Here is a 27228-nt window from a genome sequence, read left to right on the forward strand (position 1 = left end):
TTCGGTGGAGTACTTGAGACAAGCACACCGTGTCTCATTTTCATGGAAACGTTCCGAAATCGCTCAGTGCATAAAACTTGTGTTGTGATACCGAGCACGGAACTCAGAGCAGTAATGGAGCTATGAAACACTGGGTTTCAAATGGATTTTTTTTTTGAGAGAGAGAGTGAGTGATGGAGAGGAAGCTTCAATATTCTCAGTGCATTTATCTGTTGTCAAGGGAGCTCTGGAGAACAAATCCTAATGAGTCGGGTCACTTTGTAAAAGGTACCAGCATTAGAGTACATTAGATTCTTCCCCAGGGAATACATTTAAGTGAGGTAGGGAGGAAAAAAGACAATTACAAGATGTATTACTTCTGTGCTCAGCTCCAACCCTCTGAAACGCAGCAACCAACTGGGAATCTTTATAAAAGTTTATTAAGCCGCATCTTCAATTACTCCAGCAAAAAAAAAAAAAAAAAAAAGAGTCAGATTATGCAGACATGGACCAAATTCCATTAAGTGATTTCCCAAGGTCCCCCAAATTATTCCAGCAGGATTGATATAACAAATCCTTCATACAATCAATGGCACAGTCAAAACATGCTGGTTGTCTTTTGGATTGGAGAAATCATGTTTTGTCTAAAAAGGAAAGAAGTGTCAAAATAGAAGTCTCAGCAGCTTTTTCTGGTGAGCAACAGAGAGAGCATTTAATGCTTCTTGAGACTGAGGGAAGATCCTTCCTTATCCTTCTTGGATTTGACCTCCTGCAAGTGGTTTTCCCTTAAAAATATCTCTTATTATGCTGCTGTACATAGCTGAGCAATTAAAGGAGATGAAATATACTTTACATATAGAACAGCTGAAAAATCCAGCTAAAAGTTTCCACATTATAAACCCTGAAAAATTAAAAAAAAAAAACAAAACCAAACTTCACAAACAAAAAACACCAAAAAACCCCTAAACAAAACAACCCCACAACACTCAGATGTCTACATTTAATTCTTCTTTTTATTAATTCTTCTTCACATCAAATTAGGTCTTTACACCTTCTTCTTCCTAATCTCTCATTTAAATCTAGCTCAGGACACGCAGGGCACCTCAGTCAAAGAAAACTCTACATCACCCATTTTACTGTTTGGGCTTTTCCTCCCTTCCCTTTCCTTACAGTCTATTATAAAAGAAAACTAAACTATTTCATAATCAAATTTTATACAATTTAGGCCAAAAAGGAACTTTTTATGCCCAAGACTGCCTTGCTCCTGGCAGCACCTTCAAGCAAAAATTTCAAGTCTTTTTTCGCAACTCTCACCCTCACTTGTGTGACCACGATCACACAACACAACGAGTCACATTCCTAAAGCACCCACCAAACTTTCATTTAAGGCAACTTTTACTCACCAAACAAAATTCCTAAACAGTCATCTCAACTGATTGAAATTCAGCAGAGTTTTTAACAAAATAAGCGGGATTTTGAAGTAATTTTCATTTATTTGAATTCCATAATTGGGTGGCTTGTAGGAGCTTAATGAAACAAACACTCGGCAGATCCCGCTGATCGCAAACACTCGCCTGCATCAACCTCCAGTAGGTTTTTTTCCTTGGCACTACAAATTCATTTTTCTGGCATTCAGCATGTACTGAATAAAGGCAAACATCAGCTGGATCTACAGTAATGAATGATATTATCTAGGCCAAAAAAAAAAAAAAAAAATAAATAAAATAGAGGCACCTCTGCAATTTGTGAGGAGTTAAACAGCACAACTTGTCACTACTCCAGGAATTCCACAGGAATTCTTCAAGTGACATTTTTAATTACAGCAGATATAAAGGCTCAAGATAACGGTTCTCATGTTTGAGCACAGAACTCCAGACAACAGAGAGTGTTCCACTGATCATTTATACAAAAAGCATGTTAAAAAAGGTGCTGAAACAGCAGAAAACGCTGCTGGCTATACATTTTCCCACACAATTGATATCTTTTTGAATAAAATCCTTCTAAATAATTATGAAATACTGCTTTAAGAACTGTAGAGTGGCTGATTTAATGAAGTGTGGCATGCAAGGCAATCACTTCTCATGGTGCTATCGGAAAACACACATAAAGCATTAAGAAGCAGCTCCAGTTAAAGTCTGCGTTAACACTTCACAATATTTCATTTCTCAACTGGTTTATAGCACACAACCAACACAAAAAAAGCAACAATTCCTGCCTTTCCCTAGCACTGTCACAGAGAACTTCAACACTTTTAACTTAATGCTGTGAAGAAAATTTATGTATCTGTATTTTTTTGTAAGAGGCTGGGTAAATCCTGATAAACCAACCACCAAGGATTTAGGGATCTCAGAAGATTTATTCCTGTCAGAGGGGCATAACAAGAATTTGGGCATTTTCGTTATCACGTTATCATATTTAGGCTCCACTGTAAGACAAATTTTTGACTGTTTTAGTCCTGAAGTCGCTTTAATCAAAACAATATTTGCGGTACATTTCAGCTCTAAATCAGATTTGGCTCACACTGAACACAAAAGCCACCGTGTCACCTCAAGGAGCAATCACACAGCAAAAAGAATTCTGGAAGATACTCCCAGATATATATAAATATGTAAATATATAAATCTGTAATTACACAAATATATAAATATAGGCCTATTTTTGTTAATTTAGATTTTCTGAGATGTGGGCAGGAGGTACGGAGTGATACATGTGATCAAACCACCCATTCCAACCACCTCTCAGGCAGAGCTTCAGACTAAAGACAAAATACTTCACCAGAGTAGCATTTCTGCCTCTACATTCCACCTTTTTATTCCTATCTTTTCCTTCCATAAAAGCAGGGAATGTGGGATTTTAGTGGCATTTGTTATTAACCAGCTTTTGAAGTAAATATGAATGTCCTACATGCAACATTAAGCAAAAGAGAATCTACCCGTGACTACATCAAATATTTCTGAACATTATCCAAGACAGCCTGAAATGCTTAACCCACATCTCTTAAAAATCAAATAATAACAGCAGCAGAATAACACAAAGCAAAACAACAGGAAAAAGAATTTCTCAATTAAGCAATGACTTACAATTCATAACTGACAACTCTGATATCAAGTCCAACAAGAGAAGCCAAATATAGACTGGCTCCACTTTCCAAATAGAAATTAGAATTTGAAACATAGAAATAGAAATTTAAGACCCAAACAAGAAAGCATCTCTGAGGGCCAAGAAGTTTTCTCTATCACAAGAAATACAAAAATACACTCTGATAAAAAAAGACTGATAAAACTGCGCTGCACTCCAAGAAGTCTCCATCCTTTTCACATGCATTTTTAAATTAAGTTGAAGAAAAGCAAATTGTTAATTTTGCCATGTGGATTTATGGCCCAGGACTCTCCTTCTGCCCAGCACGACCCCTGTTAGCCACAATAACAAGATGAGTAATTTAATTCTAAACCCACAAGAATTCCCTTTTGTTTACTTGAAAATATCCATTTCTGTTGTTCTTGAAAAACACCTGCAGATGTTAATTAAGGAAAAAGCACCTTATAATTCAGAGACAACAGCAACACACTGAGAAAAGCTGAAAAATATTAGTTTTGTGCTTTGATGGCCACTTCATGATTTATTCTACATTAATCAAGAATCCGTAGAAATCCAAAACAGGCAAACAATGCTCTTAGAGAAATATAGTGATTTGTCATTTCCAACACTTATTTCCAGATATTGGAAATTTATTACACTATCAAAGCCTAAGCATTTTCTTTTTGCTATTTTTTCGGGGCAATGATTACTTGCCAGTTGTTTTATCTTTATTACAGTCTCCCAGCTACACAATCTGATGGAGCTGTGGCGTTCCAAGATAAACTCACTCAAGCCTAAAGCATGAACCGTGTCATTTTTCATTACTTCCAACCAAGGTAAAATCAAAATATTCCCTGTTCTAAAGTCCACTGTCAGGAAAATCATCCTGTCTTCTATGAATTAGGGAAAAATTCAACGAGGTATCATTCTATACAGAACCCAAAAACTTACTCCAGCTGGAGGTAAGATAGAACATGAGGAAGATTCAACAGGTTTTCTGCTTCCCTGGACCCCAACAAGCCATAATTCCTCCTGACAGACTCGCAGAAGATCCCAAAATGTTCCAAACAATGTGTTTAGGCCACGTTGCAATATTAATGACCGAATAATGTTTCTGAGTGCTGAGTTTCAATATTTCATGAGCACAACGTGGGATGCACCACGAAAAGCCGCTGCTGGAAATCACCGGGGCTGACGATGGATTTGAAAGGATGTGAGAGAAGTCAGGAAAACATCTCCAAGCTGAGCTGAGCTTTGAGAGGTGTGAAATGGAGATTTCTCTGACTCCATTTCACCTGTCTGCAAAGTCACAAAAACTACCTCAAGTTCATCTGATTTTACAAAAACAGAACTAAGGACAGAGGTGGGGAAACAAATTACCTGAAAGGTTAAGTCTCAGACAACACAAAAAATTCTTCAAAACTGAAGTTTCTACCACTGTTAAAAACATTATTCTCCACTCACGTAAGACTTTGCACAGCGCAGGTGACAGGAGCTGTTCCTAACATTAGTAGCAACCATATTCTGTTCTAAAATTCCACTTTTAAACATTTCAGATCACTCAAATATTAACAGAAAATATAGTTTTTCGTCACCTTAAAGCCATGGTGTCAAAAGGGCATTTTGCCTTCAAACTTTTGGTGCTCCTGTTGCTCAGCCTGGAGGGTCGGGCTCTGCTCCCAGGGAACAGGGACAGGAGAGGGAACAGCCTCAGGCTGGGCCAGGGGAGGGGCAGGGTGGATACTGGGAAAACTCCTTCACAGAAAGGATTGTCCGGCCCTGGCACAGCTGCCCAGGGAGTGGCGGTGTCCCCATCCCTGAAGGGATTTAAACAGTTTGAAGATGTGGCACTTGGGGACACAGTTTAGTGGTGTCTTGGCAGTGCTGGATTAATGGCTGGATTCAATCTTAAAGGAATTTCCAGCCTAAAAGATTCTCATAGAGATACAGCAAGGCAAACCCCAAATGCTGGAGCTTTAAAATTGTAGGGATATAAACTCAAAATAGATCACTCAGTTCATCAAACCCAGATTTATCATCATTTCATGAGGGCTTAGTGCAAAACCAGTCAAATGTGACGACAGGGACCCAAATTGGCCCTGCTTTACCCACCACAACCAGCACCATTAAAACTCTCTGACAAATTCATCACAACTGACCAAGAGTTCTCATGACTCCAGTGCAGGCAGAAGAGGGAAGGGATCACACTTCTGAGCAATTATGCTTGAACTTCACATTATTAAATTTAATGAGAACTCTGCTGCTTTATTCCATATCCACTTCTTCCTCAGGGTGACTGCTCCTCCTTAACATTTGCCATACATGCATATGAATTAGTCCTTGATTCATTACACATAGTACTGAGAACAGTAAAGTGATTCCAACACTGATCCCTGAGCTGCCAGTGACCTTTTCCCACCACATTAACTCCTCCCTCAGCTTTGGTCCATCCCACACTGTCACACAACTCCTACAGGAGAGTCTGGGACACGTCCAATAGCAGTGACAAAGAGGGCAAGGGATCAGGGGATTCTGATCTTTCTTTTGGCTGAACTCCCACCTGGAGTTCTGTGTCCAGCTCTGGGACCCTCAACATCAGGAGGACGTGGAGCTGCTGGAGAGAGTCCAGAGGAATCCACGGAGCTGCTCCCAGGGATGGAGCCCCTCTGCTCTGGAGCCAGGCTGGGAGAGCTGGGAATGTTCATCTAGAGAGGAGAAGGATCCAGGGAGAGCTGAGAGCCCCTTGCAGGGCCTAAAGGGGCTCCAGGAGAGCTGCAGAGGGACTGGGGCCAAGGCATGGAGGGCCAGGAGGCAGGGAATGGCTTCCCAGTGCCAGAGGGCAGGGCTGGATGGGAGATTGGGAATTGGGAATTGCTGGCTGGGAGGGTGGGCAGGGGCTGGAATGGAATTCCCAGAGCAGCTGGGGCTGCCCCTGGATCCCTGGCAGTGTCCAAGGCCAGGCTGGACATTGGGGCTGGGAGCAGCCTGGGATAGTGGGAGGTGTCCCTGCCCCTGTGGAATGAGATGATCTTGAAGGTCCTTCCCTGTGGTGGCCAGTGAATCTAAGTTACAAGGGACAGAGACTTTTCAGTGGGACAAGTCCCCAGTAACCACAGGAACCACTTCATGCTAGGGTGGCCAAAAAGGCTTCTCCTGGGATACTTGTTGTGTTCTGTTCATCTACCCCAGTTTGGATTCCCCGGTTGCTGTCAGCCTCTACCCCTCGTCACTCCCCCAGAGCTCCCCATTGCTCCCCGTTCCCTGCTCCCGCCTTTTCCCTGGATAAAACTGTGAGCTTTGGGATCACGTTGGTATCTGCCTCTGCACCCTTGGACAGTGTAGCAGCAATAAATGCTCCTGGTGGGACGCACACAAACGCCCTTCTGGACTCTTTGCTACCGCCTGTAACACTGAACCCGCCCGTGCGGCTGTGGGGGCACGCGGGACCCCGCAGAGCCGGGCAGGGACGGTGTTACCTCCCAACCCAAACCATCCCATGATTCTACGATTCAATGATGTCTGTTCTCAAACCCAAGAAAACACTGAAAGTACAATTTTAACAATATTTTCCACCTTGTCCCACACAGCCATCGCTGCCTCAGTTACATCCTATTTCAAACACCAGACTTGTCACATCACCCGAACACTGAGTCCAAGCAACACCATTCATCCAGCAGAACACCCTCATTGTCTCTCTCTCTTTCCCAGCTGCTTCCCAACCCCGGCATAACATCTGTCAATGGAAAAATCCTTGTGAAAGCCACGTGATTTTATGTGCCAGTCCTTGATCAGAAGATCCAAGACGCTCATTTCAAAACTCAGTTATGTACTCAACTTCCTCCAATTAATTCAATTTATCAACAGCACTCCATGGACAGCTTGTGAACACTCAGAGCAACAAGGACACTGACTCTCAGCAATGGTTGAGTTTTCTTGGAGATTCCGGAGTTGTGGGGGTGGTTTTGGGGCAGTGTTTGGTGTTGGAAGGAGGAGGGGTAAGGTTGGTTGAGGGGATGTTGTAATTACACTTCATGAAAGTGTAAATTTTAAAATATGTGCATATAGATCAGTATTACAGAGACAAAACCAATGAGCCAATTCCTACCTTTATGCCAGAGGCACGTGGAGAACCTGAGTCAGAACTGTAGAACTGCTTTACATAATTTGTATATGTTTAGCTATCCACATAACTCCACTTGGAATTACTTTCCAACTTAATATCCTTCCCCTTGGGACCTGCAAAAGCAGTCCTGGAATTATGACAACATTAATTATCCATTAAAATGAAGCGACAGTTAGAAAAATTTTTATTATTGTTTTTAAGTGTTTCTCTGCTGTGTCTGCTCATTTGCTGCTTTTCAAAATGAAAAAGATCAGCAGTTTGAAAGCAAAGGTTTGTTTAAAATTGCCGGGGGGGGAATAGTTTTCATCCTTCCTACCTGAATCTGAAACTTTGAAGCAGGATTATTTTTGTGGATGCTCTCTCACTGGCTCCAAGTAATTTTCCCATCTCTCCTAGAAATAAACTGATCAAGATGAAGCTCGGTATCCAAGCTGTCAACTGAGATGGCAGGTTTTAAAATCCAAGTGAAAAATAATCCCTTGAAAATTTGGGTTTATAAAGGTAGGAGTGAATTATAGCTCTGCTTTCTCCAATTTCCACCTCCCATCTCCAAGATTCATCTCTCCATATCCTAAGAGCCAGACATAATGGTATTAATGGAGAATCAGAGCAGGAAATCTTGGAGAGTAACTCTGCCGTTGCCAAACACCTTTTTTCTTCTGAAAACAATAAAAGTTGAACAGGCTTCTAAGGCAATTTGATACTTCCCAACTTCATAAACATTTTTATGCCTCCTTGGCATTTTGCAGGTAAAATTCACACACTAAACTTTCCTGGTTTTAAGAGCTGGAGGCCCAAAAAGGCATCAGCTACAACAGCTCACCTGCTCACTGTACTTATTTTACAGTTGAACCTCTGTTTAAATCCCAAATTCCTTCACACTTAATCCTGGCTTCTTTCCTCACCTGCAGAGGGACAGCCCTGCCCCAGCCTGACCCTCCTTGTTCCCTCTTTTCCTGCGACACAGCAGGAATTATCCCATAATCCTACAGACCTCAGGAATATCATGGCTGCTGAGGAATAAATCCACTGCTACATCTTTTACTGAGTGTGAGATCAGATGAGGGAAATGTCTGCTGAGAGAGGAGAAAAAATGTTGGGGAGATGGAATGGCTGGGAAGGACGAACAGGAGGCACTCAAGATGGAAAAGTGATGCCAAAATCTGCTGCTGTCTCTGCAGCCCTGAGGCTGAAGGGGCCCCTTGGACATTCCAAGGAAAAAGGTTTTATTTTACATTTTTATAAAATTAGTTGCCCCTATAAAATCACCTTGCCATCCTCAGTGGGATTATCAGTTGGGATCTCTGGTTTTATAAAACCAGTGCAGCTTCTCTTGTCAGGAGATATTAAACTCTTATTTTTAACCTACCCCAAGTCAAAACAATTACAATCACTTCTATTGCTTCAGAGTATTCCCAGCTTTCTCTCTATCAGCAGCAGAGAAGATGGAGTTTTCTAGACTCTTTTCCCACTTAATCCAAACAATACCAGCAAGTCCCTGTGGCAGAAGACAAAATAACAACTACTTCCTAAAAAGGAGCTTTTTGTTCCCCCTGAGGACAATCTTACAAGAAAAAGCAGGTTTCCCAATTCAACATAGCTGATTATCTGGGAAAACATCATCATTTAGGAGGAAAAGAATACTTTGAAGAAGTTTTCACCCAAATTAATTCACTCCTCATGAACTGCAATGTTCCTCACACCTTTACCTCACTGAAATATTGAATGAATATTGTAAATAAATCCATCATTTTCTTTTCCCCTTGTTCTCCATACCTATGCCAGGAAACTGGAATAAACATGCCATTAAAACAGAAATCAATAGGAAGTTTTAAAGTATACACAAGCACAGAAAGGTCAAGCCCCAGTATTGATTTTAATATAACAATTTTGGTGTGCAGTTTCCCAAAGGCTTCTTGTGCAATACTCTTCCTCATTCTTCTCTCACTTCACATTTTCACATTGAATAGGTTCTGCACCAACTCTTTACTCCAGGTTTACTAAGAGCTCATTGTTTATGCAATGTACTGCTGAGACATGACAAAAAAAAGGTTGGGGGGAAGCACTCAGAGCATCAATGAAACCCCAGAGTGATGAGCAGTTATCTCCAGACCCTCCCTCCAGCACAACAACAAAACAAACTTTTAAAAAATCTAATGGTTACAATTGTAATAACCTACCACAGAGAAACTCTGTGCACCAGGGTGGAGACAAAGCTGTTTTAGAGTTTAAAATGATTGTCCTGAAACAGATGAGGATGTCACAAATACAGGTTGCAATAAATTGTCCAGCTGATGACAGATAAAATGTCCCACCCTCTGGAGCCCAGACATGAGAATCCAGCAATTCATTGCCAGGGAATGCTTGATGAGCTCTGGTCTGCGTTACTCAAGGAAAGGATTTTTCATGTGCTTTTCAAGAGAAAAGTTACCCAAGTTTGACCATCTGGTCACAGGTGATGAGATGGTAGAGACAGAAAAAAAATCAAAAAGTTATCAAAAGCCATCACAGAATCCTGGAGTGATTTGGGTTGGAAGGACTGTAAAGTTCATCCAGTGCCAGCCCTGCCATGGGCAGAGACACCTCCCACTGTCCCAGGCTGCTCCAAGCCCCAGTGTCCAGCCTGGCCTTGGGCACTGCCAGGGATCCAGGGGCAGCCCCAGCTGCTCTGGGAATTCCATTCCAGCCCCTGCCCACCCTCCCAGCCAGCAATTCCCAATTCCCAATCTCCCATCCAGCCCTGCCCTCTGGCACTGGGAAGCCATTCCCTGCCTCCTGGCCCTCCAGGCCTTGGCCCCAGTCCCTCTGCAGCTCTCCTGGAGCCCCTTTAGGCCCTGCAAGGGGCTCTCAGCTCTCCCTGGAGCTTCTCTTCTTCTCTGTCGTACCTTAAACACTTTTAGAACAGAGCTGGCAGCAGAGTTACTGGAGGGCCACCAAAGCAAACCAAAGTCTGGTTTTAAGCCCTTCCCTGCCTTAAAATTCCTCCTTACACCACAGATTTTCCTCTAAGAAACAAATCCTGGAATCACAGCACATCATAGGACAGTCATGAGCAAACTGCACAGGGAGAGATTTTTGGCATACCAACAAAATTCCAGGGATGAATATATTGAAGCCTTGAACAAAATACACTTCCTGCACTATTGAAGGCACTGCCATGCAGAGCAGTTTGCAAAATCACCTCGCTCTACATAAAATTAATATTTGCCCTGTGCCAAATCATATTTAAGAAGTGAAAGCTGGAAAACACTTGCCAAGCAAGAAACTGAAACCCCTCTCCCAAATATAATTAGCCTGAGTTAAATGATAGCAAAATAAATAAGACTGGAAATCTCTCTGATTTTCAAGAGGGGAAAAAAGGCAAGTCATCATTCAGGAATGTTCAATTTCCATGGGAAGTCACATCCATCACTTGCCTCCAAAGCAGTGGTTTGTATATTTTAGTGGAGGAATCCAGCACTCTGATGAGGTTGGCAATACCTAAAATTTTATCATTATGCTGATGATAGAAGTTGTTCCTTTTGCTGTCTCAAAAGACTTTTTCCTTTGCCTGCACTTTTCGTAAGGCAAACCTGAAAAACAGATTTACTGAGCACCATCAGTGTCATGGAGCCCAACAAATGAACAGCTTTACATCCAAGGACAAAGTTAATGGATGGAGTGGATAAACTTCCATTCAGTTCTCTGATGGGAGAAGGAAAATTACCTATTTCCCTCATGCCTGTTCTCAAGGCCAGAACATTAAAAATTTTCTCATTTTCTTGGGAAATTAAAAAAAAATGCTAAACATTTGCTGAGCTTGTCTAGAATAAGCAGAGAAAAGGCAAAATTCAAGTTATCACCTACCGGTCCATTGAGTCGTGTGGATTTCTCTTATTGTTCATAATTCTTCTCTTAATTATCATTTATTGCCTGCCACCACTGTCAAGCTCAAGTTTTTGTGTCCATCCCCTCATTTTTATGTTACCTTGAGTATCACTTAAGGCTGCAGCTCTGACACATTAACTGCTCGCAGTTACTATTGCAGACACTGCAAATTCTGCTGTAAATCAATGATAATCAATTTTCTAAATGAACTTTTCAAAATGAAAATGCTTCTCAGATGAAACACTTCAAAATGTTCAAAAACCAAAGTGAGGAACAAAACTCGGGCTAAGACAAAGGAGGAGTGAAGTGGAATCAGTGCAGAATTTTGGATATATATTCTAAGGTGGGTTTAAACTACTACTTTATCAATTATTCCAAGTTCTGTTTAACAGGAGCTATAATTGATGTATTTTCAGTGAGTTGATGGCATTAAAATACAATTCAAGAGTCATTCTTCAGCTCCAATCCCCAAAATAAGCACAGATTTTAACTTTATATAGAGCAGCCCATCTGTACTGTGTATGGATGTGTGAACAAATAATTTATCTACAAGTTAAAATTTCTTCCCTTCACAGTCTGAAATGAGTAAAATACATTTTGCAATCAAACCCAAATGTGGTCATACAGTGCTCACGGAATAGCACCAAAATCAGCTATTAGGCAGTTGGAATCAGACAACAAACAGTCCAAAGTTTCAGATATTTTTATGTTTAAATGTTATTTCATTTAAATATTGGGAAAAAACCCTGGTTTTGAGAAAGGAGTGAGAATATAAACATGTAAAACACACCATCTATGGTAAAACAATCCAGAAGATGAATGTGGAGGTAAAAACTTTAATTTTTGTGTCACATCCCAACAGGATTTGTCTGCAAAGTAGTGGGTTATGAAATGAAATTGTGAATAAATCACAAGTGCAAGGCCAAGCAGTTTAATGTAGGATATTGGGAACTCAGGGTTTTGTTCTGTTTTCCAACACTGCATCAATGTGTTTGTATTTACATTACAAATTATTATGGTTTATATTGCATGTTTCTTATTACCTGGAACATTCTGCACATGCAAGACAAAAGAATTTACCTGAACAATGTGAATTTCCTGAATGTTTTTAAAACACAAACCTCCACCAGAATTCAGCCCGTGAAGTTTTACTTATGAAAAACAACCTGCATCTTTTACAGTTGTTTCATCCAAGATAAAAAAAGCCTCCATGCTCTGTTTAAAACAGATTTTTATAATTGTAAATACTGTATAAAGATTATAATAAAAATTTCTTGCTATGGCTAAAAAACAACTAAATAAATCAAAACTACAAAATAACTAAAGCAGTAACAAGTTTTTGATATTTGTCCTTTTTTTATCATCATCATTACTCATTTATTTTGATATTTTACCCAATCTGCTCCCTTTTTTTCCACAAACCAATGCACAACCCCTGGAAGCTGAATTCTGGAAGGTACTGAAAGCGGCACGTGACAAAATGCTGAAGTTGCAAACCAAATATTTCCATGTTTTAATTCCATTTAGCTGAAGCCTTGAGCACTCAAGAAGCTCAAAAGTAACCCAAGTTTTCCTGTCAAAGCCCAGCTGAGGAGAGATTTCACTGTAACTTATTGATTTCCTTTATTGCTGATGCAAAAAAAAAAAAGAGAGAAAAGCCTGATTTTTTTTCCCTGGGACATTAATGTAGTCCTATCTCATTATATACTCCATCAGCCTAACTCAATTAAATAACAGAATGCTGGGTAGGAAACAACTGAGATCTATGCAGACAGTTTAAGTAGTACTAATTACAGCCTATTTTTTTTTAATCCATCATAATGAGCCTTTCTCCCCATTTTCAGTGGAGGACAATATGCAAGTTCATATTTATACTCAGGGTGTTGTGTTATCTATTTACAACAATCATCAAAAGGAGAACTAAACACAGAAGTTCATCAGACACTAAAATTTCTAAATTTAAAGAGGAATTTTTAATTGCTAATAATGTCTCTGCCCAGGCTTTCACAGTCACTACAATCTCTGAGAAAAAAAAAACGCCCAAGAAAGGAATATTTCAATATAAAGAAAGGAATATTTCAAGAGACAGAAAGGAGTATTTCAATAGACAGAAAGGAATCTAAAGGGTTTTACTGGTGTAAACTGGTTTAATACAGTATTTCACATATTCAAAGTACCTCAAAACATCCTGCAGCTCCCAGGAATCTCCAGAATTCTCAGAAACTCCAGAATTCCCATTTCTGCTGCTGTTCCAAGGTACCCTTGCTCAACCCCCGGGGTCCCAGGGACCCCACCCCTGCTCCTTCTGTCTCTGCAGCACAAAATGATTATTTGGGCTCCAGAGAAATCAGCAAAGCCTGAGCTTAAAAGGCTGCAAAAAAAGCCCCACTCAGGAGGTCAGAAGGGATTTAGAGCAACAGTTTGGATCAGCTCTTACAAGGAAATTCCAGCTCATTTGGTGTTGAACATGGATTTAATATCCAAACCCGCTGCAGCCCCCAAAGCCCTCACAGCCAGTTTGTCTCGGGGCACAGAATTCAGCTGTTTCCAGCAAGCAGATAAATAAAATAAAAGCATTAAGCCCAAGTTTGTTTGAAATACTGTTATTAATGAACCAACCTCCTCTTCTGAGCTTCAGGGTCTCTCCTGGCTCGTTCCAGTGCCAGTTCCTCAGCTATTCTTTTCTTCAGCTCTTCATCATTAACTGCAATTAAAAGAAAATTCAATGAAATGTTAACAGAACACAACTTATTCCCAATTACAGAAACAACTGCATAACACAGTGTCCTCGACTGTTTCTTTTCTTTTTTCCACACAGCAGTTGGAGTTGCTTTCTTGTGGTTTAACCATCTTTGAAATTTTAGCACACCACCAGTGAGCCTTTAAAATTTTTTCTTATTAAACAGCTTTTCAATTAGTGCAATCTTTTGAAATTTGAACAACATGGACTATACGTTAAATATTTTTCTTCAGAAATATTTCTTTGTTAAGTAAAACCATGGGGGATGAGACAGAGACATAAACAGTAAAGTCATAAAATGCTGCTTTTCATTCATATAGAACCAAAAGAAATATCTTTGTGTAATGAATCAAACATTTTCAGATGTATTTTATACAACAAAGCTCTTACAATGTCCTGAATATCCATATTTCTAGCTCCTAGACAAAGATTTTGCCCCAAATTCTCCTGATTTTGTTTAATCAAGCAGATATGGAAAGAATGTTTCCTTCACTTAAAGATTCTGTCAGATGAATCAATGAGAGTCTGGTTAAAAACAAAAAAAGGAGGGAAGCAATTTCTTCAAGAATACAAATAAAGGGAGAAAAGCTGGAGAGCAACCAATCCTTCAAGGCTGAAAGATACCTACAAAACACCAAAATCCAGCTTAATCCTAATCCTGCCTGGAATAAAGCCCTACCTACACTGAGCTGAACCTCTGCCGTGCTCTGGATTTCCAGCACAGGCACCAAGGTAATCCCCTCATTCCTGGCTCAGTGTCCCCTCCATGGAAGCCCAGAGCTCTGAGATCTGATCCCACCCCAAAACACCCAGGAAAACAAAGCTGCTGAATCCCAGAAGGTGCCACAACCTTTGGGGCAGTGACAAAACCACTGCTAGGGGAGGTCAAGCCCAGGGAAGTTAATTTCAGGCACTGCAGGATCTGCGTCTCAATGACCTCACCTCCAGGAGCTGGATTTATCTGCAAAGATTATCCAAAATCATTATTCCACATTCCCATTATAGCTCAGACTCACAGTAATTCTACTCATCCTAAAGCAGCCTCACAAAAGAGTTTTATGAATGAATGAAGCAGCTTCATCAACTTTATGGGAGTCTTGGCCAACTAATCCAGTTATAAACATCTTAGGAAAAGCAGCAGGAATCGATATCCATCGTACCAGGCCCAGGAAATGCTGAGATCACAGAAACACAGGGAAAAGTGGGGGGAAATCTGTGAGTTCCAAGTAAGACCCCAGCCTAAAAATATATTAAAATGAAAATGCAGAGGGAAATATGAACCTTTGAACAGATCTCTACCACAAATCTGGGTGAAAAAGCAAACCCCCATTTTATTGGGATTATCTCAACTGACACGACGACATTAATTATCTTTTTCGTCAGCATCTACATCATGAAATTTATGGTTCTGGTGTACAAAAATGAGTACAAGAACTCCAACAGACCAGAGGATGGTTTATGTCATAATGAGGAAAGATTCGGGCACCAGCCAATAAAGACATTTGACCTTAACAATCAATTAGGCTGCCCATTGATCAGCCAAATACTAATAGGGAATAAAAGTGGAGCTATAGATCATTCAATAGAATTATTGTAAGATATAATTGGGTAGCTCCCAAATGGGAGCTTTATGATGTTTCAGTTTAAAAAAAAAAATAATTGCAGTTCTACAAGGAGGAGGCATTTGTTCTAGGGCAAGAAGCATTTAAAAAGAGAAAAGGTAATTTATTTGAGAGAGGATCGGGAAAAGACTGTTTCTAGATAAAGCAGTAACATTTCTGATGGCCATCTCTGTCACACTACTGGGCACTACAAACACACAGCTGACCACTGAACTACTGGAGAATGTTAAACCTGGGGAGTGCAAGACTGCTAAAATATTAATGTATTATATTAAAAATTAAATTGTTATTGCATAGCCATTCCCACCACCACCCCCTTTAATATTTGAAGCTCTTCAGGATACTGAAATCAGAGCCAACTTCATCCCAGAGCAGACAAACGGGGAAGATTTTCAGGCAAGTATATTTAGGATTTACGGCATCCCTGCTCCTACAGGAGCACAAAAAGTCACCCCCTGAGTGTGAGAGTGTTTAATGCACAGCTCCCATCACAAACCAATCTGGAGAGATGGGCAGTAATGGGAACACACTCCAAACCCCACAGTGCTGCAGCCAGGAATAGCTATTCTGTCCCCTCAGCACGCCACGGGGATGGGTGTCTGATTGGCACCGTTCACCTGGGATAATGGGAATGGAAAACCATGGGGATAATGGGAATGGAGCACCCCCAGCTGAGGCTGCACAACGCTCTGAGAGGCACCAAACTGCTCTGTGGAACAGCCCAGACACAGAATGGCTGTACTGGGTTTGTGTGGGCAGGGTTTGGTACCAGGGGCTACAGGGGTGGCTCCGGGGAGCTTCCTCCATGTCCAGCAGAGCCAATTCCAGCCGGCTCCAGGATGGACCCACCAGGCTGGGCCAACCAGGAATGGCGGTGATGCCTCTGGGATAACGGATTTAGGAAGGAAAAAAAAAAGTTTTGTGCAGCTGGCCAGAGCAAAGCAGGGTGAGAACATGAGAGGAACAGCCCTGCAGACAGCCAGGGCAGGGCAGGAGGGGCAGCAGCTGCTCCAGAGCTGAGATTCCCAGGAGACAGGGAATTCTATTAATTCTATTTTCTCTCCCCTGTCCAGCTGTGGAGGGCACTGAGGGAAAGGCTTTGGAGGGAGTCTCGAATCCAGACAGGGTCAAAAGTGATGAAAACCAGAAAGCTCCTGCCAGGATCTGGGCAGACCAAGCAGGGACGGTACAGGCACAAGGGTTTGCCATTTTGGTGGTCTCTGGGATACAGCACCCTGACTTATTTTTTAGGAAAAGTTTGAAAGACAATTCCTTCCTAATACTGAATGTAAACCCACCCTCCTTCAGCTTCAGGCCATTCCCCCTTGCCCTGTCACTACATGCCCTCGTGAAAAAGCAGATTTCAACACTTGTCCATTCAGTCTTCTCCAGAAAAGAGACGAAGATTCCAATCCACCCAGCATCCTTGGGCAAACCTGAAAAAGGCTCATTCCACCACCTTTTTAAAAGGTCACAAACCCTGATTTCCATTAAAAATATGTTTATATAGAGTATGCAAAGTCATTTGCTCAACCCTTTGTATTTATTCTCCCACTTGTGCTTCAAAATCAGGCAAATAAGGAACCAGAAATCCAGTGTATTTCCCCAGGGTCCAAAAGGCTTTGGATAGTTACAGGGACAACTGACAAGGACAGAAGAGCAAAAGAGACTGAAGGACTTCTCACTTCCCAGCAGTTCCTGAGGTTTCAGATGCATAAAATGTCCTCTGCCTTGGAACTCCAAAGATCACCCATGGGCAGGATGGGAGCAAAGCTTCACGTGATGCTAATTCTTGAGGAACCAGCAGCAATTTTATCCTCCAGGTCTACGACAGGTTGGTACATAAACTCTTGTAGTATTTGCCTCCAACTCCTCAGCCCCTGCTAATCACAAGATCCAAATCCATATCTTTTTCCTCTCTCTCTAAAGCAGTAGCTTCACGGAAAAGAAACAATCAGCAGGATGTCAGGATTACACCCCGAGCAGTAAACAACAAACCTCAGGGAAAGCAGACACCTGCAGCCTCAGAAATGTTAGCCTGAGAAATCAGCAATGTGATATGGACAAATTATTCAAATAACTTCCAGCCTGCAGAGCTGGGAAGCTGCCCATTAGCTGGGCGTTTGGAAAAAACCCATTAAAGTAAACAGCATTTATTAGCAGGCACCTTCACTAAATTCTCTGGAAAGGGCAGGTGCATTAAGTTATTAATGAAGAGACACTTAGGTTTGATACAATCAAATGCCTTTTCGAAAACACTTAGCTAGGTAATGTTCAGAAAATGAATTAAAAACACCCAAGAAACAACAAAAACACAACACAAAAAAACCCACCAAGTTCTGTTTCTCCTTCTAGTTAAGCTTGGCTATTTAAAAGAAAAATGCTGGCCAGTGGAGATCCTTGCAGGATACTGGAAGGTTGCTCCAAGATCTCCACACAACCTTTTCTTCTCCAGGCCGAACAGCCCCAACTTCCCCAACCTGTCTTTGTAGCAAAGGTGCTCCTTATCAAATTCGTGGCCTCCTCTGGATTTGCTCCACATGAGAAAGAAGGAAGGTTGAAGGGGAAGAGAGGACGTAAAGAATTAAAGAATATGGAGTATTAGTCAAAAATGAGGCACCTCCACACTTCCTCCAGCACTGTGTTCAATCAGCCTTTCCACACCACACTTCAAGCCAGGGTAAGCTTTGCTAAAATCTCTTTCAGTTCCGCCAAAATTCATGGACCCAATACCACAAGCCCTTTGAAACATTTCCCTTGAAACATTCCCCAAACAGAGAACACAGCTCCAAGGTATCTCCCAATCACTGCCAGCCACAGGAGGACTCCTTTTTGTGCTGGAAAAACCAATTCCCAGTGAATTCCTGCAGTTTCTTCCATTCACCTCTGGCATCTGGTATTAACAACATCAGGGCAGTCAAACCACGGATACCATCCAAGAGGAAGTTCTCCCATCACTGTGAGTAGGAACATTACCCAGCTCCTTTGGGACAGGGCACCTCGGGGCTGCCTTCAGCCCCATCATCGGCCTCAGCTGCTACAGCTTCGGAGGAATTAATGAAGATGTCACCAGGAAAATCCCTAATTGTGCATTAATGCTCATAAATATTGGATCAGGAAGCCCACGTGCCTGGTGCCTTCGCTGCTCACACTGGCAGCGCACACTGATCAGGGGTCTTCCACAATTAAAACACTTTCCCCACATTTCAACTTAAGATGTGTAAAATGCAAATATTATAATATGCAAATTGCCTTGATTTAGTCTTTCTGCATAATAAAAGCACCAGTTTGATCCATATCTAAATTCCACGGGTCACACAAAAATCTTCAATATCAACAGGAAGAAATTCTTTCCTCAGGCATTGGAAGAGGTTGCCCAGAGAAGCTGTGGCAGCCTGGGATTATCCAAGGCTGGGTTGGGTGCGGCTTGGAGCAAGCTGGGATAGCAGAAGAGATGATTTCAATGTTGATTAAAGCTGTAGAATATGTACTTGGTGTGTTTAAATCAGGTGGGAAGACAATGACACCATGAAATCTACTCTGCTTTCCTTAATTTTTAGTTCTCAAAGAGCCCTGGATTTGCTGGGAGCAGCACAGGAGAGGAGACAGGAAAATGTTGTAATTAAAGTGCATCAAGTATTGCTGGGAGATAATTACTTTTTAAATTTAGTGGGTTTCAAACACTGTTGTACCTGATCCTTAACCTTAAAAATAACCCAAATTAGCCTTGCACTCAATGAAAACAACAATGAACCATCCCTCCAGCCCAGCAGCAGAAAGAAAACCCTAAAAACATTTAAAAAGTCATTTACGTACTTGAAAAAGCAGCCTTTAAACTGTTGTGGGTTTTCTTAAATATTATTAAAGAGCATTCTGAAGAACAAACTCTACTTTCAGACTGATACAAATTTAACTACCAACACACCCAGCAACTTCTCCACTGAAATCCCCAGTTCCAGAAACTTCCTCCCATCAGGAATTCAGTACAAACAAAGCTCCCCTCCAAGGACAGAAATTTGTATTAACTGTTAAATATTAGTAATGTGCAGGAATATTTCAGATGAGTTCATAGGATAATGAAATACAAAAACAATGCAATTAAGTGTGCATAATTTAAAAATATTTAATATTTTACTTTCCAAAGGCGCTCTTGCATAATTACATTCTCTATTTTCCAATGTAAATGTGGATATCAATCAATTTATACTAATTTCAATTAGAAACAAGACAGTGCATGGTCTAGAAGTAACAAAACAAAGTTATTTCCTATTATATTTGGAATAGTCTCCTTTCAATATCCTGTTAATATTGGGATAAAGCAAATCACACTGGATTTATGAGGGGGCTGGAAAAAACAGGATTAGGAGGTTTTCCCCTGTGATTCTTTGAATTAGGTTGTACCTGCCTGTGCTAACAGCTCTGTTTTACAAAAATAATTCATTTCTGAGATTCACACTACCAAAAATACGTGGGTTTGACATAGTTCTGATATTTTGAAATATCCTGTCTTAGAGGACTTTAAATTTGATAAACAGGTGACAGATACAGGGATGTTGTGCAAGAGTAGAAACATGAAATACGTTCAGTACATCTCGAAATACGTGAGAGCCCATAAAATCAGGTATTTCCCACCAAGAAGTGCACTGAGTTTAAAAAGCCAGTTAAAAATTCCCCTAATTTTTAGTTTCTGTAGGAACTCCTGCTGTGTGGATAAATGACTTCACGGAGTTTTAATGTTACTTTTTCCATCGTTCTCAATGGCCCTGGAAGGGAGGGAGTGATTTCAACCAAACCTTTTTCATAACCCATCTTTTTCCCCCACCTCTGTAATAAAATAGAGAGATAATAACTTATTTCAGCAGCTATTTAGCCATAAGTCATTCTGCCCTCCTGTTAATTTGATATAATTAATAAAAATAATGAAACAGAAGTATCACACACCTTTAAAACACTATCCCTGCCTCAGACTGAATACAGCAGTGGAGAAAATTCCCATTTCAGCTGTTTTAGTAATCCCTACTCCACACACACTGGAAGGCTTTTTTCTTGTGGAATACAATGGATAAAAGAATCAGGATTCTGTAATTCAACATTAAAAAAAAAAATAATAATCATATTGTAAGCAATGATAAGAAGGATTTGATGATTCTGCTTTCAAGAGGATTAAGCATGTGGTGTCCTTTCAGGACAATTTAAGTTGTCCAGTTCCTGATCTTTATGGTTCACAAGTTTATTGAAAAGCTATTTTATCTGACAGTGCAGGGAAATTTACTGGTGTCCTTTTCATCTTCTTGGACAAAATCTGTTTTAAATTCTTTCACATGTATTTCAACAAACTCCTTCTACGAGTGCAGAGGACAGGGAAATAATTATGTATTTTTACACATAGCAGGTGAGTAAAAAAGGTTTTTTTTAACTAAAACATCTCTTAGAAGTCACCAGTAATGGCAAAGAATTGCCAACTACTCCTGCTCAGTCCAACACTCCCAAATGGGCCTCCCTGCACTGCCAGGGCTCTAAAAATAGCAAATTTTGATGTTCAGATCATCTCCCACCATCACCTCTAAGAAGGAAACTCCAGCTGTGATTGTGCACTATCGGTGGCACTGAAAAGTCAATTTTCCCCAATTTCAGCTCTGGATTGGAGCCACTTTGGGCAGAAATAAGGAAATCACAAAGCTGCTCATCACTGTCACAAAGGCCTTGGAGGGAGGTTATTTTTATACCTTTCCATGGGCAGGAACACAGGCTTCAGGCACAGAATTTTCCTGTCAAATGCTCCCGTTCCAACTGTTTGTGGAGCAGGTGGCTCTGCTCTTCGTATCAGCACAGCCCAAAGCTGCTCCCACCACTCATTTCCACTAATGTTCATTAAAGCCATTCACTAAGTGCCACATCCAGCTGTTCCTTGATGTCACAGATCAAATGTGTGTGACATAAATTCTTTATTTAAGGTGGTGACATTGGCACAGATTTCCCAGAGAAGTGGGATCCCTGGAAGTGTCCAAGGCCAGGCTGGACAGGGCTTGGAGCAGCCTGGGATAGTGGAAGGTGTCCCTGCCCATGGCAAAAAATGATCTCTAAGGTCCTTCCAACCCAAACCAGTTTTTAATTCCATTATCTTAAGGGTCTCTTCCAACCTAAGTGAGTGAAGAAATCCAGCAAGAAGGAGGATGGAAAGGATAATGCAGAATTTTGAAAGCACTGATAAGGTGGAAGGGGAAGCGGGTGGGATTCAGAGAAGCAAATCTGCAATTAAACCAGGAAAAGACAAGAATGATGCAAAGAGCAAGTGGACCATAATGATGGAAAAGGTGTTTAAAGAGAGACTTTTGTAACCATTCTGCAGCAGATCAATGTCCACTATCAATTTTCCCCATCTGTCCTGAGCAAATCCCTCTGAGGAAGTTCTTACGAATTCCACAAAACTCTACAACAGTGCCATTGACACCAACCCATTGGCAAGATTTAAAAAAACATGTGAATAAATTAATTGTCCTTGAGAAATCTACCTCTGTGGCTAAAACTAATTATAAAGATATTCTAGGAGAGAAGGGAGAGGAAAACATAAGAATCCATAATCCTGTGAAAAAAACAAGCAGTGGAAGTGTCCTTACAGGTAAAGGTTAATGAAGGAAAAAAATGTTTCACCCAAAGATAACACTCATCAATACCTCTGCTGATCCCATTAAACAGATTTCTCAGTGGCTGGAGTCGCATGGGAAGATCAATCAGGATATCAAACTCCCACACTGCACATTTAAAGCCATTTAACACCCGAGCACTAAATTTTAAAGGGATTAAAAAATGTTCCAGTAGAACCTGAATACTGAGCAAAACTAGAAAAGGTGACTATCTCTGTATCAAGTCCTGATTTCACTTATCGATGACATGGGCACCGAAAGGCTGCACAAAATCTGAAAGCAATCATTTCATCTCAAATTGGGTACAAAGAAAGCAGCAGTGAGAAATAAGTGGCTCTTTAGCAGCTGTTGTGGTGTGCTCAATCTCATCTCCTGTTCATTCAGACAGGTTATAACAAGAGGCTGCTACAAAGCATCCATCGGAGCAGAGAAACCATAATTGCAGAATTTGTTTATTCCGCTCAGATGAAAACTCCAGCACGTTCAGGCTTGGAATTGCTGACTGGAATTTAAACATTTGTACAATGTCCTGGCCATGGGAATCCCTTAGAAAAGGAAGCACAGGAGAATTTCCAAGTATTTCCTGATGCCTTGAGGACAACGTTTCCAGATTCCGACACCCCATACAGCAGCTTGTTTATTTTGGAGAATAATCTGGAAGTTAATTTAGTGCCCAAGTGGAAAAACATTTATTTCATGTAATATGACCCAAGAAGTCAGCTTAAAAATAGCCAATATTCACATTTCAAACATGTGCATCCTCAATAACTTGGTGCACAGGCACAAGGATTCATTTCTCTCAAGAAAAGTGGAAGTGACTTACACACATTTTGATGCTTTTTCTCCAACTCCAGCAAAACCAGCTTTTTTTATTGAATTATCAGCACACAGCTCCAGTATTGTCAACTTTGAATGTGTTTTCAGCCCAATATTCAGCCCTGTAATGTTGCTTTTAACAATAACTGAAAACAGGCTGTAAACAATGTGTAATCATGATGTTTATGGTTCTTTTCATTATTCAGAAATTGTTTAAAAATAAAGGACAACACTGAAATGCTTGAAATTCTCACAACAACATTAATCCAACACCTGCATTTTTAATGATTTGCAATGAGATCTGCTAATAAAAATCACTTGTACAAATGACTGGTCTCAGCTGATGCAATGCTTACTACAAATGGTGGCTTTTTAGTGCTGCAAGTTGTGAGCAGACAGAAAACCAAGGTACTACAGGGAAGAAAAAGAGGCTGCAAGAGGTGAAATATGAAAATCTCAAGGAGAAAGAATAATGTGATTATCCTGAAGATGCTCCCGGAAAACTGAGGAATTTCTGAGGTTCACTTTGAGTAGAACATTCTCTTTTCTTCTGCAAACAGAGAAGAATAAAAACAGAAATAAATGTATTCAACACTGGCACAGAAACACAAGAGCCACCAAGTTTTGACCAAAGTGATGTGACACAAGTGGTGCTCCTCCAAAAATTCCAGCTTCCTTAGGTTTCTGATTAACACCAAAATCACTCTTCTCAACAACCGCTGCCTTTTAATTTTTCCTACCCATTTCTCTGGATATTATTATTTTTTCTCCTTAAATTTCCTAAATTGGTGCCATCTCCTCTTGTTGAGAAATGTCAATTAGTAGCATCAAGGATAGTTGAGAGCTTTCTCAAGGATAAACTGCCTCCCTCTCATGAAAGGAGGAAAAGGGGGAGGAAAAGGTAAAAAACCAAAAAGTGAAGCATCTTGGATGAACCATTCAACTCCTTCAGTAAAACGTTCCAGAGATTAAGGGGAAGCAGAACCTTTCTGGGAAGAACCACCATCTCCCACCCTGAAAGAACAGCTGAGATTAAATGCTTGTTCTTTGGTGATTAACAAGAGGTGAAATCAAACATGGTTAATGAAGCTAAAAATGAGTATCTGATAAATTGGCTCCATGAAGCATTGCCAGAGGCACACATCAAACCTTGAAAAAATAGGGAAGAAATGTCCTTTCCTTAATTCCTAAACTTAGATTTCAACCAGCAGCTAGGAATAGACAATTTTCAGCCTGGTGTTGCTCAAAACTTTTAATATGACACCACTGAAAGTCAGAGTTCAGAACACAAGGAAAGCAGGATGGGGAAAAAAACTGTGGCAATAATTTATTATGGCAATAAAGTTTTTCCCATTCCCTTGAGGCTGAGGAAAAGGATTCTAAGTGGTACCTCCTGTTTAACTAAACAACAACTGCATGAAGCTTTCAAGCAAGCAGCACCAACAAAACACTTAACCTGCCTCAGCTGACAAGTGAGGAAGAGCTTTAGGAACACTTTGCTGCAGCCTGAAGATGAAAGAATAAAACAAAGTGTTTCTTTTCATCTTACGCAATTAAATCGTAGGTTTAAAGTGTTCTTTTCTACCACACCGAGGAGTCTCTCGCTGGTAAATAAATAGGAATGGGAAGAAAAGTAGCAATTTACTATTAAAACCTAAAGGTTTTATTACTTGGAGGTCTCCTTGTGCTGCTGAAGTTGTGTTACATCTAACAAGTGCTATTTTTCAATAATACAAAGGAAAAAAAATGCACTTAAATTCCTCTGCTCCTTCAGTCAGTGCAAAGATAAATTTGGATAAGAAAAACTATTGTACTGTAAAACCACAGAGGATTCTACACAGCAGAATGGCAATTTCCTTGCTTGGTGCTATCAGGACTTGTGTTGGTGAAATCAAACAGCTCTAATTTACTCATTGGGTTTATCTCATTAAAATTGTCAATATTTTTTATTTTGTTCTTTAAGATAAAAAAAAAATCATTCAAACTGCTCCAGATGACTTCTATTCCAACAATCCCTTAAATTACAAAGCTCTTTATCTGAGCCAGCTATCTGGGCTTTTTGACCTATAATCCCAGGAAGGTCTCTGAAGGACAACAGAGGAATAGGACACAACACAGACAATTCTGCAAGGACACACATGGGAGATTTCTAACAAAGACCACGACAAATGTGCCCCAAACAGGCATTTTCTTCCATCAAATTCTGATTTCTAATGGATAAAGTAAAACTAAGAAAAACTGAAAGAAAAAAAAAAAAACCATGTTGCTAGATAGGTTTTTTTATTAATTTTAACACACATAAAAGCCCCAAAACTCAAAAGCCCCACCACACAAGTCTGGCTCATAAAGAGTGGATAAACTCTGGCTTCATTTCAGCAAGTTCAGCCTAAGGCTGGGCTCAAAGTCCTAAAGCTTTTTCCAGGATTTAACTACAAAACAATTTACTCAGAACTAGTAAAAGGCAATGGCACCACTTCCATCCATAAATGCATAAAGATTTAGGCCGTAAAAGTCATTATTTCCTGACGTTTTGCAAAGGGTTCCAAGAACTGTGCCCAGTGCCTTAATTCTCCCTCCTGAATTGAGCTTACTAGAAATTAATAGAAGAATCACACACCAGCCACCAACAGTCGTTTTCCAAAATGATTTTCCTGCTAAGTACTGGAAGATGATGCTTTAACAAGCACAAATCTCGTGTTCCCACATTAAAAAGCAGGAGGTTTTAACTTTTAACTCACAAGCCATTGCTAAGCAAGTACTTTGGATGTGCTTGTTAAACAGCAGCTACGACAAAAATCCCTTTATTTGTGCGCTACACAAGATTTGGAGAGCCAACGCCTGCACTCAGCAAACCCTAAGAGAGCACAGGCAGCCTAAAGCAGAATAGCATAAAATTTAATTTCCCCAAATCCACCAGAGACCCAAAAAGCACGTGGAAGGCAGTACATAAAAAGTATCTGTTTCTACGAATAAATGGAAACAAAAAGCAACACTTCTAAATGAAAGCTCCTTGAAAAATAAATTCTGCCTCTCTGCAAGAAGCCACGCACAGAAAATCATTTGTAAAAGGCAAAAACTGCAGAAGAAAGTGACTGTCACTGCAGTGAGTGTGCCTGAGACCTATTCACTTCTACGTATGAGGACAGGACCTGGCACATCCAGGGCTCTTCCTTTAAATTCCACCTGGAATAGCCCAAGTTCTCCATCAGTTGTAAAGTGAGAAACCTTTAAATCAATTTAATGTCCCCCAATATCTGACAATATTCATGGCATAAATTGGCTTTTGCCCTGGCCCTCACGTAGGGAAAAAAAACAAAACCACAGCTCAATCCCACTGATTGAAAAACTGAATTCCTCCATTTGCAGAACCCTTGGAAACCTCAGAGTTCATTTCTTTAGTTCCCTTCCCAACACTGAATAACAAATAAAGCAACAGTGGAGCTGAAGGGGGGCTGGGAATCACTCACTGCAATTTCAGCCTTAAACACCTCCCACACTGGGGCCACTCTTCCCATTCCACGTTGAATGGGATTGTTTCATTCCAATGAAAGAAACAGAGGGAGAGAGGAAGGGAGAGACAGAAAAACCTCTCCTACATTTGGCCTGGCCTTTCAACTGCACAATCACAGAAACACTGAATCCCAGAATGGTTTGGGATGGACTTTTGACTTTTCAGCTCATCCAGTCCCCCCTGCCATGGGCAGGGACACCTTCCACAATCTCCAGTTGTTCCAACCTGTCCTAGGACACTTCCAGGGAATCCAGAGGCAGCCACAGCTTCTCTGGGCACCCTGTGCCAGGGCCTCCCTGCCTTCATTGGTAAAAAACTTCCTTCAACCAACCTAAATTTGTACCATGTCAAACTCCAGGGTAACGTTTACACAAATGGCATTTCTTGGAGCATGTTTAGATATATACTTAGTTATAAATTGTTCTTGTAGGAGTTTCTGGGTTTAGATCACTGCACACCACATCAGGGTAACAACAGACATGAGCAGAGGTTCACGGTAACATCAATTATAGGTTAAAAACATCACATTCACACAACAGGAGATGTTCCAACATCTTTTGCCTTTTACTCCTGCTCGCCTTTAGTGTAAAATGCCTCATTCCATGGAATGTCTCAGCACTTAAAAAGCAACTGAGCCACACAGCCCAGAGGTGCAGGGCTGCTGAAATCCCAACGACAGTGCTTCAGTGGAGATTCAAAATACTGCTTTGGAGTGAAACAAATGTTGGGAATATAGCACAAGAGAGCAAGCCAGCACATTCCAGCTTTTCATTCACACCTTGCAAGGTGAAAATTCATCCGGTTCTAGATGTTCATGGAATGGTTTGGGTTGGAAGGGACCTTAAAGG

The 27228-nt window shown here is 40.7% G+C and overlaps 1 protein-coding gene across 2 annotated transcripts in view; it reads right to left on the reverse strand.

The window, feature by feature from the left end:
• The window catches only part of CHCHD3 (coiled-coil-helix-coiled-coil-helix domain containing 3), a 126203-nt gene that overhangs the window by 92608 nt on the left and 6367 nt on the right, over window positions 1-27228 (reverse strand). For both annotated transcript variants that reach the window (XM_082280436.1, XM_082280435.1), the window contains exon 3: window positions 13667-13751. In XM_082280436.1, the coding sequence (XP_082136562.1) occupies window positions 13667-13751 (85 nt within the window). The remainder of the gene's footprint in view (window positions 1-13666; window positions 13752-27228) is intronic.

The sequence above is a fragment of the Coloeus monedula genome (genome assembly GCF_965178545.1).
Source record: "Coloeus monedula genome assembly, chromosome: 4".
Lineage (NCBI taxonomy): Eukaryota > Metazoa > Chordata > Aves > Passeriformes > Corvidae > Coloeus > Coloeus monedula.